Source organism: Limulus polyphemus, unplaced genomic scaffold, assembly GCF_000517525.1.
Source record: "Limulus polyphemus unplaced genomic scaffold, Limulus_polyphemus-2.1.2 Scaffold93, whole genome shotgun sequence".
NCBI lineage: Eukaryota > Metazoa > Arthropoda > Merostomata > Xiphosura > Limulidae > Limulus > Limulus polyphemus.
Window position 1 is genome coordinate 717,434 of NW_013665703.1, and position 17,422 is coordinate 734,855.

Genomic DNA, 17,422 nt, shown 5'->3' on the forward strand with positions numbered 1-17,422 from the left:
CATTGTGTAGCTTTGTGCATAAATTCAAACGAACAATTATCAACTAAAATTCTATTTTCTTATGACGACTGCACCTTTTGCATTAAGTTTAAAAGAAATGTTGGGCAAATCTCCTGATATTCACTCTGTGATATAATGCTGGAGATAACTTCATATTAACTAAAACAAAAATCGATACTTCATGGCATTTACAAAGTTCTTCATGAGCTCAGAAAACGTTTAAGGATTATAATTTTATTCCTAAAATCCTTATAGCTGTTATTCCAATAGTAGTTTTAAGGAGGTACATTACGAGAATCGATGTTAACTGCATATAATTATTTGCAGTCTGAGTTGATAAAGACTGCACCCTGTAATAAGGCTTTACGAGATTAGGAAATTTCTTTTCAGTTTCTATTGTATTTCTCAAGAAAAATGTTCGAAAATTCTCTATTTTTATCTGTTCAAATAAAACGTTTTTATAATTTTTTCTTAGCCTACGTGACTTAGAGTTGATATGTTGGCTATTTTTGAAATCGATAATGTTGAAACTAGCGCAGATACAGCAAAAGAAGAACTGATTTAGAAATACGCCGTTATACAAAGACCCACAAAAAGGTATATATATATATTGCTGGGCACGACCTAGTTCAGTGTATTTCGACAATATTTTTACTTCCAAGCTGCTCATTCATGAGTCTTTACAAATAGTTCCCTTGGAGTACATGTTCATTCAATAAGGCATTCCATTTTTATTAACTTGAAAATTCAATTATGATCATAAAAGAGTTACTAGTTCCAACAGTGTCTTCTAAATATTTTTTTTTCACTACATTGTGTCAAAACTAAAAGGTCTGTAAAAATATTCGTTCTTATACCACAAGCCAAACAGCAAATAAAGAATTCCGCCCATACTTTACAGAGGGTTGAGTACGTTATATTAAAACTATTTTGAGTATGCATATCAGCAAGTCACATGAAAACTCCAACCGATATAAAGTCGCAATGGAACGTCACGTATTAGAACTACATTTTCACATTGTTTGGCATTCGTAGATAGTGATGCCATCGAACACTGGTTAGTTTTGCGAAGGGTGTGTAGCAGTCTTTTCCGAAGCAAAATAACCATACGCTCAGAACTGTGTTCAGATCGAGAACTTAGAATTTCCAAGATCGGGTTAGTTCTTCTACCCAAAAGCATTGTAAAACAAAGCACCAGCATCACCCAGAATAAGGCCTCCAAAGGTTGTACCTCAGCCTTAGTATATAAAGTGAGGTGTCTTGTAATAATTGAGAATGCACGAACACAATGGTCAGTGGAAAAAGCTCTAGACAACATTACACAGCATAATCAAGACGGATTTCTGTCTGGAAAAGCGACGACAGTCACATTTTCATAAGTTGCTTCTATGACATGTCTGTTGAATAAGTGCATACCTCAAGCATCTGAAGAATGTAAGGGATATTTATGCTATTGGAAATGAAGCATACCGTTCAAGTCGCCGAATGTAGCGTGTTTGGTTTTCTGTGTTATGGGAATATTGAAACAGACGCTGGAAAACCTACGTATTCGTAAACTAGTTGGATTATGAAAAACAAGCAAGGAGGAGTGGTTTACTTTGGACATATCAGTCTTGTAACAGATATTTTTGCAATAACAGCTTCGATGAAAAGCTATTTCAAGAATCACGGTCGTCAGAGCACGACCGAACGTGCCTACACGAACTGTAACGACGTGGCAAGGCTCCAAAATAGTTTTAATATAACAGAACAATTAACGAATGCTTATCTTAAACAATAGTATAGTGAAATCTGCTTGTACTTACGACATATTATTGGCATTTCATTGCCTTTATAGTAGTGTGGCAATTATGCTGCAATAAATAAAAAAGTTAATAAGTTAACCCACGACGAAGATATGTATGACAAATCCTATTTTTTAACTCCTAATCTCTGAGTCAGGGACATGTTTAGTGGACTAATTTACAAACATAACACTTCGTACTTTTTTCTTTTAATTCTCAATAGAGATTTGAGCAGCTTCTGATATCTGGAATATAAATTGCCCACCAATCCAAATTCCTACACAAAGAACAGTAGTGGCTGCATATGTTGAGTAAGTTTCGGTTCCCGAAATCTATAAAGGCGTTATTTTCGCAGTTTTTGCGAGTTCTGTCAATGGAAATAGTCGATTAAAGCTCAACGATTCCTACTTATTGCAGTAAATGGCTAAATACGGTACCTGCCTGAACATGAAAACGTCTACCATTTGGAGCAGGGGCAACACACTAAACTAGCATCATTTTGTGCAGGAGCAATACAGTTCAACCAACCCTTAAACTCCACATCTTCGTGACTGAACACTATATAGGAGTGAGTTTTTTGGCAGTAAAGTATTAATTTTGAAATTTTCAGATCGAGCCTTTTATCGAAGTACATTTGTTTTATTTTTAAGTTGAATATCGAAAACCGTTACCTAATCCCTCGAATTTAGTCTCATTGAGTTGACGTTTGTTTATTTTTGAAATTTCGCGCGAAGCTACTCGAGGGTTGCTTGCAGTAGCCGTCCGTAATTTAGCAGTGGTAGACTAGAGAGAAGGCAGTTAGTCAACACCACCCACTGCCAACTCTTGTGCTACTCTTTTACCAACGAATAGTGGGATTGACCAATACCTTATAACACCCACACGGCTGAAAGAGCGAGCATATATGATGAAGGGGATTCGAGTCCGTGTTCTGCAGAATGCAGACTGTGAGTAGAGCATAATATCTTAACTGTCTCACTTATTAGGCCTATTTAATTGGAACTTTAACTCAGAATGCACAAAAATACATAAGAATCCAGTGAAAATACCTTTATCTTCTTTGTTATCCTTTTGTCTATATGCACTAGAGGGATGCTCCTCTAGTGTACATCTTTGTTATGTTATATTAAGATGTGTGCAATGTTATTACATAATTATCTATAATTAACAATCAAGGGTGATGCAATGCTTGGATTGACACATAAACATTTATGAAATAACTGGAGTAAAAATTATCTTTGTTTGTAAATTTTTTCCCAGTTTTCTTTCTTTTTCTTTCTTCATCAATAATAAATGTTGTAACTAACTCTTGATTTTTTAATATAACTTTAAGGTTTGTCATTTTGACAGGAAAGAATTAGCAGTTATTAATTATTGAGTGTACTGATTTTATCACTGGCTGGATTTTCTTTAGTGACAAAAGTACGAATTAACAAAAGAAAAAAAACTATGAAAAGTAACCACGGGACTATTTCGAATTATTATTAAGATTTCAGTATCAAGACGACAAAAACGTTGTAATTAGATTACTTCATGAATCAGTTAGAATCAAACTCATTAGTATTTTTATGTATTTTGTATGTTGTTGTTTTACGACTTCCTAAATTTCTGGTTTCATTTTTGTAGCAGACATTTTGATATGACCTGCTCATGAACAAATGACGTTATTATTGCTAATGAAAATGAAAGAAGGCGAAATCATTCTTAAAATTGTAATGAATCATTCTACCACTTGATGAATCGTAGCACATGTTCAAGTTTGAACGTGAAATTTGTGTTATTTTAATTTTTGATCTAACTTTTTAAATCAAATTATATTACAATTGCTGTACAAGTGCAAAAACAAATAGGAATTCTAATTCAAAATGATTAGCAGAGTATGGCAAATAATCAATTTTAAATTCTTAAAATTGCAAATAATACTTGTAGCAAACTGTCAGTCTGGATAAAATCAAAGGCCATCGGTAAAATAATGAATAAAAGTTACAATATGAAAGGATATTAATACTACAAATAAACGACCTAATAACATCAAAACATTTTGATGTTATAAGGTCGTTTATTTCTGGTTTTAATACACCAATATGCAAATATGAAAGGCTGCACAGAAGTAATATGGCTAATGCATATAGAGCATGCGAAAATATTTCTGCTATAGCTTTAAATTATTGTAGGACTCATCCAATGAAAAGAGATGAGATTAAAAGCTCCACATTTGCATTTCTTATATTAATTTTCAAATGTATAAGTTTATAAGTTAGTATAATGACATCGAAAATGTTATCTTTTTTTATTACTTATTACTAGATGGATAAGAAAAATTGTTTGTTATTACGCAAGGTATTTATTCCTCTCTTTCGGAAATAGCTAACATTCCTGAGTAGAAACCGTCAGTTGAAGTATTACTGCATTACTCTGTTGATAATAAAAACAAAAACAGGAAGAAAACTCTATGAGTATTGCTTTAAAGCAAGCTCAGTCTATCCTTAATTGCAAGTTACCCTTTGTTTTGATATCTGTTTGATGTTAGTAAATTCCTTAGCATTTCGAATCTAAGTGTAATAAAATAGGAGGCAACAACTGCCACTGTTTCCTGTTACGACGTAAATTTTATGCTAGAAACTCATGTTCACAGTTGCTCTGTAGTCCCTAGTCTGTTCGCATGAGATTCAACGTCTGGTGTCCAATCGATGATGATCAAGTGAGGTATAATGCTTTACTATAGTTTTTTGTAATAAAATAATCTCATTTCATCGTATTTGAAAATAATAAGTTTTGTTGTAGAGTAACACAAGTTGTTTTTATTTTCATTTGATGATCAAACAAATATATTTACGTGCTAATAAAATAACTTGGCCGTGGATATCTATTTGAACAAACTTAATTTCCATGCTTCGTGTATTAAGCCTATAGGGAGTGGATAAAATATAGAAACTATATAGAATAATTATATTTACCCTAGCGTTGGGGATATCCCATCTATCAGACAAAATCCAAAAAGCAGATGAGAAACCAGTCAGCAGTCGTTGAAAATTCAATAACAGTACAAAGTTGAGTGCTTACACCCACAACGTCTCAACTCTTACTGCTTTTCACTGTCTTCAGCCAGTTGTGGAAATGCAGTTACCCTTTAAAAATGTAACAAAGTTAAAAGTAGAAATAAGATAAAATTAAGCCTCCCAAAAATTTGTATTTCTACTAAATAATGCCTACCATCCTCCACCCTTAAAAGTTCTAAAAAATCCTTAAAGTAGAATAAATATCACCCTAATAATTGTACTATATGTTACTCCCAACATCCACCTTTTGTTTTACGAGAAGCTCACAAAAGTTTATTTGTTATTCAATTTTACTCCTTTCTTAGATATATGGCCGGCTTAAGCAGGTGGCTACAGAGCTCGACTCGTAATCAGCGAGGTCGCGGGTTCGAATAACCGTCCCACCAAATATGCTCGCTCTTTCAGCCGTGGGGGCGTTATAATATGACAATCAATTCTACTATTCGTTGCTACAAGAGTGGGGGATGGGTGGTGATGACTAACTGTCTTACACTACTAAATTAGGGACGGATAGCACAGATAGCCTTCGTGTAGCTTTGCTCGAAATTCAAAAACAAAACAAAAACAATATTAGATATATAGATAGAAGGAGGGAACAAAGAAACCTTGCCCAATCAAATTCAACTCGATGTAAATCTACTTCATCAACGTATTTAATGTACTAAACATCGCGATTACATCAACATATCAGAAGATTAAAAGAAAATGTGGTAATATTTGGATAGAAACTATGTCATTCAGTACAGGTCTTGGTTTGGTTTGCTTTTAATTTCGCGCAAGGACACGAGAGCTGTCTATGTTAGCCGTCCCTAATTTAACAGTGGTAGACAAGAGGGAAGGCAACTAGTCAATACCACCCACCGCCTACTCTTGGGCTTTTCTTTTATCAATGAATAGTGTGTTGGACCGTCATATTATAATACCCTCATGGCTGAAAGGGAGAGCATGTTCGTTGACGGGGATTCGAATCACGACACTCAGATTACGAGTCGAGAGACCTAACCACCAGGTCATGCTAAGCCTTAGTATATGTCTTAAGCGAAATGTTTTGGTTAAACCGCTACACACAATATCATATGATAATATTAGCAAAATAAAGGTATCATGGTAAAGAAAGGAATACAGTCCTGTCATATGTCTTTGTTTTGAAAAAATAAGAATATAGTGACTCATTACATCATAGTTACAACAAAACGCGGAAAACAATTTGTTTTACGAGAAGCTCACAAAAGCTTATTTGTTATTCAATTTTATTATTTTCTTAGCTTATACTACGATATATATCTCATGATTATGCACATGACTGAGATTGATCAAAGCCTTTTGTATATGTACATATACACATCTATTTCTGTTCATTGTTTTAGATTGCAAAACTCCACAAACGTTCGTATGTGTGTCGTCAAATGTAGCAAACAGTTTCGTACCTAGAGAAGAGTAAATGAGTTTTCCTATTGTTTTGTACACAGTTTTTGTACGTAGTGCAAAAAGAAGTTTTTGTTATCTTAAAAACCTATGTTAAACAAAATGCAGTAAGGTGCCAGTAGCATTTCTAAAATTTGGGTCATTTTCTAATCACTTACAATGTATGTTTGGAAGGTCACCTTTTTTAATGTGATTTGTTCATTCTTCAAAGAACAGAGGATTAAACTTATTGACACCATTAAGCCATATTACATCTTAACTAGATTTCTTTAACATATCATATAAGAATTGCTTATGTTTACACAAAATAAGATCGAATTCAGGGATGAAAATTCAGTCTGTGGTTTATGAGAATTGTATACGTACACGGTGATGATTTTTCATTGAATAGTAATTTATCAGGATGTATATATTAAAGTTATTATTTCTTATACTTACTGGTTTATTTGGACTTTATGTATTACAGTTATGACTTCTTCTTCTTCTCACTGGTTTATCATGACTGTATGTGTTATTGCTGTTATTCAACGCTCCTTAATGATTTATTAGGATCGTATATATATAACAGTTGTTACTGGTCTCTCTTTAAAACCTCATCCGGATTTCATTTGCTAGAGCTGTATGTTTGTATTATTTAACATACGACGGCTCTCTAATCATTCTTCCTCAATTCTTCATTTGTTTAAAGAATCAGTGACGAGATATCTAATTAGTGAAAGTAAATATAGATCTTACTTGAGATAAGCTAATTTTTACAAAATAATTAATTTTATCTACTTTCACTGATTGTGCGCAGAATATTCTACCGGAAGAGTGCCCAGTTTATTACCAGGATATTCTACCGGAAGAGTGCCCGGTTTATTATCAGCGGTTGTCAACACCTCTTCCAATGTCTCTTCATGTATGCGATTTTAGTTACGTAATGGTATGTTGTTTATAGCTTGATATATTTTCAAATCCTCGCAAAACAGATTCTTAAAGGTAATTATTGTACTATGAATACATGGAAGTACAAATTAGCATTAATGAATCAAATTAGACTAATTAAAATTGTTTAGTGTTACAACGTATGGACACATTATATGATATTTTGAAAATATTATGACGTATTAGCAAAGCGCCAGTAACATTTCATAGGCAATTTATATATATAAAGATAAACCTAAATTACTAATTCCAAAATTAAACTTGATATTAGGGTTAATTTGACTTAAACTCTTCAAAAAATATTTCACAATTCTTTTCCAGTTTTGCTTTAAGTAACTAACATATTTACCTGCAAAATAACTTAATAAACTATTGAACATTTGAATTTCAAAATATCCCACAGCCAAAGTAGCATAAGTTGGAGCCACTTATGTTCCTATTGACGCTCCAGATATTTGTTGATATATATATATATATATATATAACCTTTATAAACGAAATAACAGTTACCTAAAATAAGGTTAAATCTTTAATTATCACTTTTATTAAAACGTGTATCTGATAAATTTGGATATCTATCTAAATAATATTCAGTAGCTTTTATACCATTTTCGAGTTTTAATACTTGCACATAGAGAAACAATATCTAATAATGTTAAAGTAATATATTTTCTTCCAATTTTACCTGGTAAGTAATTGATAAAATCAGGAGCATCTCTTACATAAATTTGTACTTAAGATGTAAATGGTATCATAATTATGTGCATAACAGAGCTCAATGGTTGAACAACCTTGTTTTTTTTTCACTTATAATTGGCCCTCCACAGATTTTTGGAAGATTTTTTTTTTTATCCAAAGATATTCCATTTTATCTTTTTTCTAAAATTTTTTAAACTTCTTTACTTTTACAAATTTTGGGTACTACATAAGGTATTCCGAATTTATGAGCACTCAACAAATGATCGTTTTCTTTCTTGGTACATACATATTTAAATTTTTTTATGTATTTTTTATTTCTTCTTTTACTTTATTAACAAATTTTAGAACATCTTTGAAGGATATGTCATTTATTTAATATAGCATAACGCTGTTTATTGTAATTCCATTCAATATTATACGTAATTTTGAACAAATTGATACAGAATAAGTTTTCACGAAACTTATACAGCCTATCTGTGGAATACTCAATCAAGATCTGAAAATGCATCATTGGCATGGTCATCTATAGTTCATAAGGCTACACTTTTTACACAGAAAGGAAAACAAAAAGTTATACATTTGACCCCAATTTATTGCAAACTTTAAATAATAAATTATACATAATACAATATTTCATATTATATAAAATCTCTAACAATTAGAATAATACTTCCTGGTAAAAACTTTTCTCTGTTTATTATTACATATAACTGCATGAATTTGGAAAGAAATACCATTATTAATTTCTGTAAATTCTTAGTAACTGCTCAAGATTTCAGTTTAATCTATGTTTACATAACCTTCAACTATATTTAACCCATACATTAGTCTATCAAAACCTATTTGTAAAATGTATTTGCTAAGTTTCACATTAATGCGAGTTGTAGTCAAGGTTATATCATCCACACATCGATATGTTGTACTTTTAGATTTATATTTTATCAATCATTAACATTTAAATGATTTTAAATAATATTATTGTAATACTATTGATCCATGATAACAAAAACATTATATTTATTACTTCTTTGAATTAAAGATTTTTCCATATTTTAGGTTTTTATAAATTTCATTCTTTCTTTTATTGAAACATTATCTTTAACCGGAAAAATTTTATAATACGCGTTTTCTACACTATTACATATTATATTAAATTCTAGATTTCTCTCCTTTTGAAGATAAAAAAAATCACTTTTTATTTGTTTCGAGGATCCTTCGTTTTCACTATTATTTTTAAAAAATCTGTTAATCTTAATTTCTTAATAAATTCATGTATATCTTTAACTTTAATTTCACTTGGCCTTAAAAGTGTTGAATTTGAGTTCACAACATTTGATAGAAGACAAAATTAAGCTTTTAAACAGAAGATTCACCTTTACCCCGAACACTAAGCCAAATTCGGTTATCATAGCTAGAGATACACAATTCAGTGGAACGAAAAATTCAGAGCTAATTCAATTTAAGCTAAACTCTTTCATAAGAATCACATAAAAGATAAAAACGATTCTGGCTCTCGTATAACAATATATATAAAGAAATTCTTTTCGGATAATTTGAATTTCAGGGCCGTAATAACCACCCGTCGACTGGAATCCATTAGTTACTCTGGTTTATTTTATCATTCGTCGGGTCTAGTAAACTGTAAACTTATAAGAACTGAAAAACAGTTAATTTACTTCTGTTGTAAAAGAAAAGGGTGATTTCATTGCACTTTTGTTTAAACTTAGTTTTTTAGAGAATGCTTAATCTCGGTAGAATGGGCATAAAGTTGATAAGTTAGTGACAGACATGAAAAGAAATGATATTGAGTAAACTAATTAAGTCACTGGATAGTGAAACGGCCTTCTTCCGGTTCGCCATACTTAAATAGGCAATTGCATGAAACATAGTTGTAAATATTGATTAGAAGCTTATAAATTAAAATGGATGATCTAGTCTGTGATACAATCAGTGAGTTATAAAATATGTCAAGTTTTAATGACGAGAAACTGATTTACTTTTAAATTTATGAATGCGTTTGTGGGAAGTTTCTAAAGTCAGCTAGAGCAATGGTAAATTGTTTGACATAAAAACAAATCAAAATGGCATGAACACTTCAAATATTAAATTCCAAATAATGATGACAATTTTAGGTTGTACTGGAAGCTAGAAGTTCATTAGTAAAATTTAAATCAGTTAGCTTAATGTGAACCTGAATGTCTTTAAAAACAGGACAGTCAAAGTGAGATAGTTATCTATGAAAAGCCAGATGATTTATTTGAATTATTGAAGTATTTGCACTTACATAATTTCACTAGCAGAATCAAAGTAATATGGATTATTAAAGTCACAAAGATCATAAACCAAGTAACTGTCGGCTATGTTATTGGAAGACCTTGAAATGATCAAGTTTAATGGATCATAATTTCTAAAGTCTTGAAATCCAACAATCGAGTCGAAAACCAATAGATTACACGAATATTGTAAGTCTATGAACAGAATCAAAGTCATACAGGTTACTTAGTAACTGGATGTCTATGAACTGAAATCAAAACCAGACGGGTTAGTTGATGGCTGGAAGTTGGTGAACCGAGTAAAAGTAAGATAATTTGTTTAGAGTCCGAAAATTCATTTACTTCTCTCTGTTTAATTAGTTTATTTTAATTATGTTAAATATAATTGATTCATCGGAAATTAAACTTTTCAATTTGATATCTAGTAGCGGTTTAATGTGAGCTAACAAAGACGATGTCTGTATGATTGTTATTATTATAAGAGAATATAATTTGAGTGTCGTGACATCTCAAAATGCTTATATAGTAAAAAAAACAAACACTATGACATTTTCTGATGACTATACTTAGTATCTTTGTTATACCCCTAAGAGTCAATAATCTATCTAAGTTATAAATAATGGAATAGTGGCTAATTTAATTAAACGTAACGACATTTAAACTGTCTTAAACTGAAATAAGCAATTCTAATCTTATTGTTGTTGTAAATAGCCACAAAGATAAAAAAGAATCGTTAAAAGTAATTTAAAATAACAGCACTTGTGCAATATATATACAATTAAAAAGAGTACAACGTTAAGATAATTACACAATAAATAATTGATTAAAAACAGGAACTAGTCCTAAAAAGACCCTACACGTTTCGCTGTTTTTACGCTAACATCTTCAAAACTATAACTTGAAGTTTCATCAAGATTTATATAACCACGTAATCATTTGCATTCCTTTGGCGCTTTTACATTGAGTGTAAAGTTAGCGGAGAAATTGGTTTGTAAACTCTGGGTGTTTAATTATAGATGGCACCAAAGGAATGCATATGATTATCTATTTATATATGTCTTGGTCAAACTTCAACTTTTACTCCTAAAGATGATGGCGTAAGAACACTGAAACATGTAGAGTATTTTTTAGGGCTGGTCCCTATGTTTCATAAAGTTTTTAATAGCGCAATTATTTTTTAACGTTCTTGTCCTTTTAATTGTATATATAACAGAATAGTTTATATCTTGAGAATAGTGAACGAATAAGTACTACAAATTTCAGATCAGATCATGACCATTTCTTATCGTTTTGGCCTAATAAGTATGAAACTATACTTCCACAAATCTTTTCAGATCAAATAAAGATATTGTACAGCAAAAATGGGATTTTTTAAACTTATTAAGACTGCCAATATTACAAACTCTCGATTTTTTAACTTTACATTATCGCAGAAGCCCTCTCAGTGGCACAGCGGTATGTCTGCGCACTTAAAACGCTAGAAACCGGGTTTCGATACCCGTGGCGGGCAGAGCTCAGATAGATCTTTGTGTAGCTTTGTACTTAATAACAAACAAACAAGTTGTTGCAGAATTATTGTTTCGAAGACATAAATTTACATCGTGAATTTATAATACTTGTTTTATAGTGACAACGAAATAGTAATTAAACAGTTAGTTTAAATGATTGTCGTAGTTGATGATGTTATTGATATTTGATAAATTAATACTTAATCATGAAATATTCTGTCATGTTTTAATGAAGATTGAGTATTATTTCCCCTTGAGCCCAGTGTGTTCATTGAAGAATCGATTGTTTGAATTTTTAGTTATGTTGATTGCTTCGCAGTCTGTCTTATATACTATAAACACATTTTGCTAGTTTTATCTTAGTTTTCTTTTCTATGGAATTTTACTTTATATACGATTAGAGCACAACTTATATTTCAGTGGCTTTAATATTTAGATTAAATATAATTGATTATTCAGTTATTATACTATAACATTTAAAAATCTAGTTTCATTGATTTATTTATACTCTCTATAAAAGAATTGTGTAAATAAACTAACAGGTCAATATATTAATTATATACTTTATATTGTTTTTATAGTTGTCCTTCTGTCATCTTAGAGGTGCTTTCTATCAAGATGACATCTGTTCTACATTCTTGGACCAATCTAGAATACCATCTTTTTGTAAGTGATCAGTGTATGGTGTTTATTTCTATGCTTTTCAAAATGAAACTCGAAAAACTCGATTCTCTTAAATTGAACTGAGAATGATAACCTCGCATATTTTAAACAACGTTACGATTGTTTCTGTGCTTGAGACAGCGATGGAGTGGAATGATACAAATACAACAGTAAACGAGTCGTCTTCATTGATGGGACAAACAACAGAATATCAAACAAATCATGTAGAGTGGGAGAAACCTTGGGGAGGAGCTCCTTATCCAAGTGGTTACTCCCAAACACAAATTATTCTTATTGCATTTTTTGTCTCTTTTCTCATGGTGCTAATTGTTGTCGGAAACATGCTTGTTTGTATAGCAATCGCAACAGAAAAGTCATTGAAAACTGTTCAGAATTGGTTCATCGCTTCTCTCGCTGTTTCAGATTTTCTAGTTGGGCTTGTTATCATGCCATTTTCATTGGCCAATGAATTAATGGGTTATTGGATATTTGGAACTATTTGGTGTGAAATTCATGCCGCTCTTGATGTTCTTCTTTGTACAGCATCAATAAATAACCTGTGTCTTATAAGTCTTGACAGATATTGGTCTGTCACCCATGCGGTGGAATACCTGAAAAAAAGGACTCCGACACGAGCAATTGCTATGATCTGCTTTGTATGGTTTTTATCTGGTCTTATTTCCCTTCCACCGTTAGTGGGATGGAAGAAACCAGACAGACCGACAGATTATCCCGAGTGTAAAGTTAGCGAAGAAATTGGTTATGTCTTGTACTCTGCTTTAGGATCATTCTACATCCCAGCAGCAGTAATGGTGTTCGTGTATATACGGATATTTTTCGCTGCGCGCTCTCGAGCAAGAAGACATGTAAAAAAGAGAGCTCAACCAGAAGTCACAAATGACCCAGGGAGGGATAAATCTACGACTACGACAACAACCACGTGTACGAGTTTCAGTAACCCTAGTCCTCCAGATAAGAGGAAAGATCTGTATGGAAATATGTTTTTTGAGAAACTAAAGACTAACGGAAATGGTGAAGCCCATAACAAGCACTTTAAACTTACTCCAACCAGACCTCAGATTATATTAGAAAATTCGGCAGAAGAACGGGAGGATTCCGATAAAGAACATGAAATGAAACAAGAAGAAGGGAGAAAGCCAACTGTGCATTTTCCATTGCAGTCGATTAGCGGCAGCAGTGGTTCTAGGGATGATGAACAAAAGTCTATTTATAGCATACACAGCATCTCCAAGTCTAATGCTCACCCTGGCCCCTATTCTCTACTTTTGAAAACACCAAGAGTTCTCAAAACTACTTTTGGATCAACGCTTTCTTTGGAAAATTATAGTAAAGAAGGTAACGCCAATGAACTTTATGAAACAAGACACATTTACGGAAGAGGAAAAAGCAATCTCGGGAAGTGCACCTTTAACGAACCCACAAGAAGCTATGCTTCTTCTGCTGTTGAGAGACAAAAACGAAAGATTGCGAAAGCAAGAGAAAGAAGAGCAACTGTTATATTAGGACTAATTATGGCTGCTTTTATATTAGCTTGGCTACCCTTCTTTGTATTATATGTACTATCTGCAATTTGCAAACATTGTAAAATTAGCGATACAGGGTTTGATATTGCTTTTTGGCTAGGGTATTTTAATTCAGCCATTAATCCTATTATTTATACTATATTTAATCGTGATTTTCGAAAAGCATTTCGAAAAATCTTATTAAAATAATAAATAACTTGCATGATCGTTTTTTTAATGTTGACCCCCGCTTTGTCTTCCACAAAATTAAGTGCCTCCTGTGTCATAAAGTTAAAGAAAGTTCGTTCTGACTAGGGATTCGAAACTATTTAATAAAAGTTTGAGTTTTTCAAAGGTTTAAACCCAATCAGCCTTGTTTTAAGGTTGTTGTAACTAATTTGTCAGACTTTTGTTATCCTTGTGTTACCATGTAAATATTCTCTGTGTCTAATTTCAATTAAATCCGAGTCAGTTTTCACGAACCACCTGTGGCAGGCTTTAACCAGTCTTATTTGAAGATTTAAGAAACCCCTATTTTAGATTTTAATATCTCGTGTATTATGTTCAAGACAACCCATGTAATAGGTTTTTAATCACTCTTGTGTTAAGATTCAAGCAATCTTTGTAAATTATTAGCCTGTTTTCTGCTAAAGTTAATGTAACCTCTATCAGACTTCCATTATGTTAGGCTTAAGACTGAATTTGCCAATATATCAGACTTTAGCTAGCCTTATTTTAGTTTCATGCAACACCTGTATCAGAATTCAGTTATCTTTGGTTTTAGTTTCAAGTAATTCCTTTTTGAGACTTCCACCATTTTTGGTTCAAGAAACCCCTGTACTAGTCTCAGGGATCTTTGATTTAGAATACATCTTACGACTGCCTAACTTTGTTGAAAAGTGGGGGAGGGGCAAGAAAGCTATCAATCTAGTTGTTAATAACTGGAAAAAAGTAGGAGGAGACACGGGCCCCTTATGTCCTAAGTGTCTATGGTCCATATATCCCTTTATTAGGCTTCACCTATCTGTTGTCTTAGGTTCAAGATTTCAAGCTTTAACCAGCCTTGTGTCAACATTTAAATGTTCAATATGTGAGGCTTAAACCAATGTACTGTTAAAGCTTATGCTGTCTAACATGTTTTGTAAAAATAACATTTATAACGTTTTAATGTATCTGTTTATCATACAAACATCAATTATTTTACAATAATAACTTTACATTTGTTGAGTTATCCTTTATGCACGAGTGTATTAATGATGTTAAAGTTAATAAACATTTCAAGCTGCTAAAATGAACGCAATATTTTAATGCTTTAATGAAATAAGGCATTTTAGCTGTTTCTGTACAGCAGTTTAAAAGACATATCTCTTTTGATAACAGAAATTCCATATATGTGATTAATATTTTTGCCTACTAGCAAAACCAGCCTCTTTTGACGCACGACAAATGTTGTATTGAACATAACTACATAGAGTATTGCGTTTGATTGATTTTTTATGGCAATGTGAAAAACAACCTTGCAATTTTTCATTGAGCTCTAGTTTATCAAATTATGATCGTATTGGAGAATTGTGAAAAATAGACACTTTGTGGTTAATGAAACAAAAATATTATGTTTGGAATTAGTATCATTATTTAAAAAAAGGTTATATATACATATAATTATATGTAAAGCAACACCAAATTTATAATTTTAATGAGCTCTGAATTGATAAATGTTATTTTAAATAAACCTTAATATTCTAATATAACTAATCTTTGTTACGAAATTTCATATGGTATTGTAATATTATATTTTTTGAAGTTTCAATTTTTTATTTTCAAAATTGTCTAAGTATTAAACATGAAAGTGTTTACTGTAATATGTATATATATTATCTACAGTTTTATTAAAAACCTTTTAACGTAAAAATCATTCAGCACTTCCATTATTTTATTATTGTTTCTGTAAGTATAAAGTTACTTTGAAATGTCTTATGCTTTTTTAGTTCCTTTTTATTGATAATGTTGTAATTATGTTATTAATAAAACATGTGCTAATAGTGTTTGTTATGAATTACATAAAAACATATCGTGTGGATAATTGATTACTTCACGCAGAAAGTTTTGTCCATGAACATCATATTTTTTACCTTCTTTTCACTGGAAAGCATCTTCAGGATTATCAAGTTATCGAGTGATTGTTGCCATCATTTTCGGGAGTAAAGTTGACATCATGTGAGCCTAAGATGAATTAACTTAACCATAAAAGTACAGTTTCCTGATTGGAGCTTTTATTCTCGTATGCTCGTTTGAGCTGATATAGAACAAAACCGTAAACAAAACAAAATGTATTTTAGGATAATGTAACAATACTGTTCTATCAGTCACAAACGTACATAAATAATTTGTTTTTGCACAACTAATCACAAAGGATTCAGTTATAATGATACTGTGGGGGTGCAAAGCTGTGTAAAATGAAGTTTTAAATGTCGTAAAAGTATTGTATATATCATATGAAAATGTGGGTTTCTAACTAAATCAAAATAGTCTTGAACGTGCCCGGCATGGCCAGGTGGTTAAGGCGCTCGACTCGCAATCTGAGGGTCGCGGTTTCGAATCCCCGTCCCACCAAACATGCTCATCCTTTCAGCCGTGGGGGCATTATAATGTGAAGGTCGATCCCACTATTCGTTGGTAAAAGAGTAGTCCAAGAGTTGGCGGTGGGTGGTGATGACTAGCTGCCTTCCCTCTAGTCTACCACTGCTAAATTACGGACGGCTACTGCAAGCAACCCTCGAGAAGCTTTGTGCGAAATTCAAAACAAACAAACAGTCTCGAATATATTATAATAATTCTTATCATAAACCACAAATATCTTATAGCACCATTAGCCACAGAAGCTTTGTAAGTGAGGAGAAATCCTAACATACAATTAGTTATAAGGATATTTTAAGTGTTGTGATATTGCAGCGTTACACAATGAAATTCAAAAATCTCGGAGACGTCATTATTGTTGCTTCGTTGTTTATATTTTGTTTGTTTTTGAATTTCGCGCAAAGGGCTTAGAAATTATAAGACTAGAGGGAAGACAGCTAGTGAATACCACCCACTGCCAACTCTTGGTCTACTCTATAACCAATGAACATCCCCACCGCTTAAAGGACGAGTATATTCGGTGATGGGGCGAACTTGCGACCCAAAAGCTATCTAACCACCAGACCATAACAGACTCTTTTTTTTAAATTTTAAATCTGTATTTAAATGTTTTTTTCAAGACTTTGTGTATTCACAGAAAATATTTCAATGTGTGAAGTTAGTACAAAGCTTTTGAACTGAATATTTTCCTGGTTCTTTGAGTCATTTTATAAAGATAGGCAAACAGGTTAAAAAAATGAATTATTACATATTTTAACGAATGAATAGTATACTTTATGTTTGAATGCAGACAGTAATTTGACCTCGTTCTGTATGAATATAGGCAGAGACAGCATCGTCTTAAGATATCTAAATAATCTATTTCACAAAAGATATCAAGAGGATATAAAATCGAATGTAATCGAATTTTAAAAGTTTCGTTAT

The 17,422-nt window shown here is 32.0% G+C and overlaps 1 protein-coding gene across 4 annotated transcripts in view; it reads left to right on the forward strand.

Moving 5' to 3' along the window:
• The window catches only part of LOC106468998 (alpha-2A adrenergic receptor-like), a 91,684-nt gene extending 76,220 nt beyond the window's left edge, over window positions 1–15,464 (forward strand). For all 4 annotated transcript variants that reach the window (XM_022398222.1, XM_022398217.1, XM_022398233.1 and 1 more), the window contains 2 exons: window positions 7,065–7,193; window positions 12,257–15,464. In XM_022398222.1, coding sequence (XP_022253930.1) covers window positions 12,425–14,071 — 1,647 coding nt within the window. In that variant the 5' untranslated portion in view covers window positions 7,065–7,193; window positions 12,257–12,424 and the 3' untranslated portion in view covers window positions 14,072–15,464. The remainder of the gene's footprint in view (window positions 1–7,064; window positions 7,194–12,256) is intronic.
• The last annotated feature ends 1,958 nt before the right edge of the window (window positions 15,465–17,422 follow it).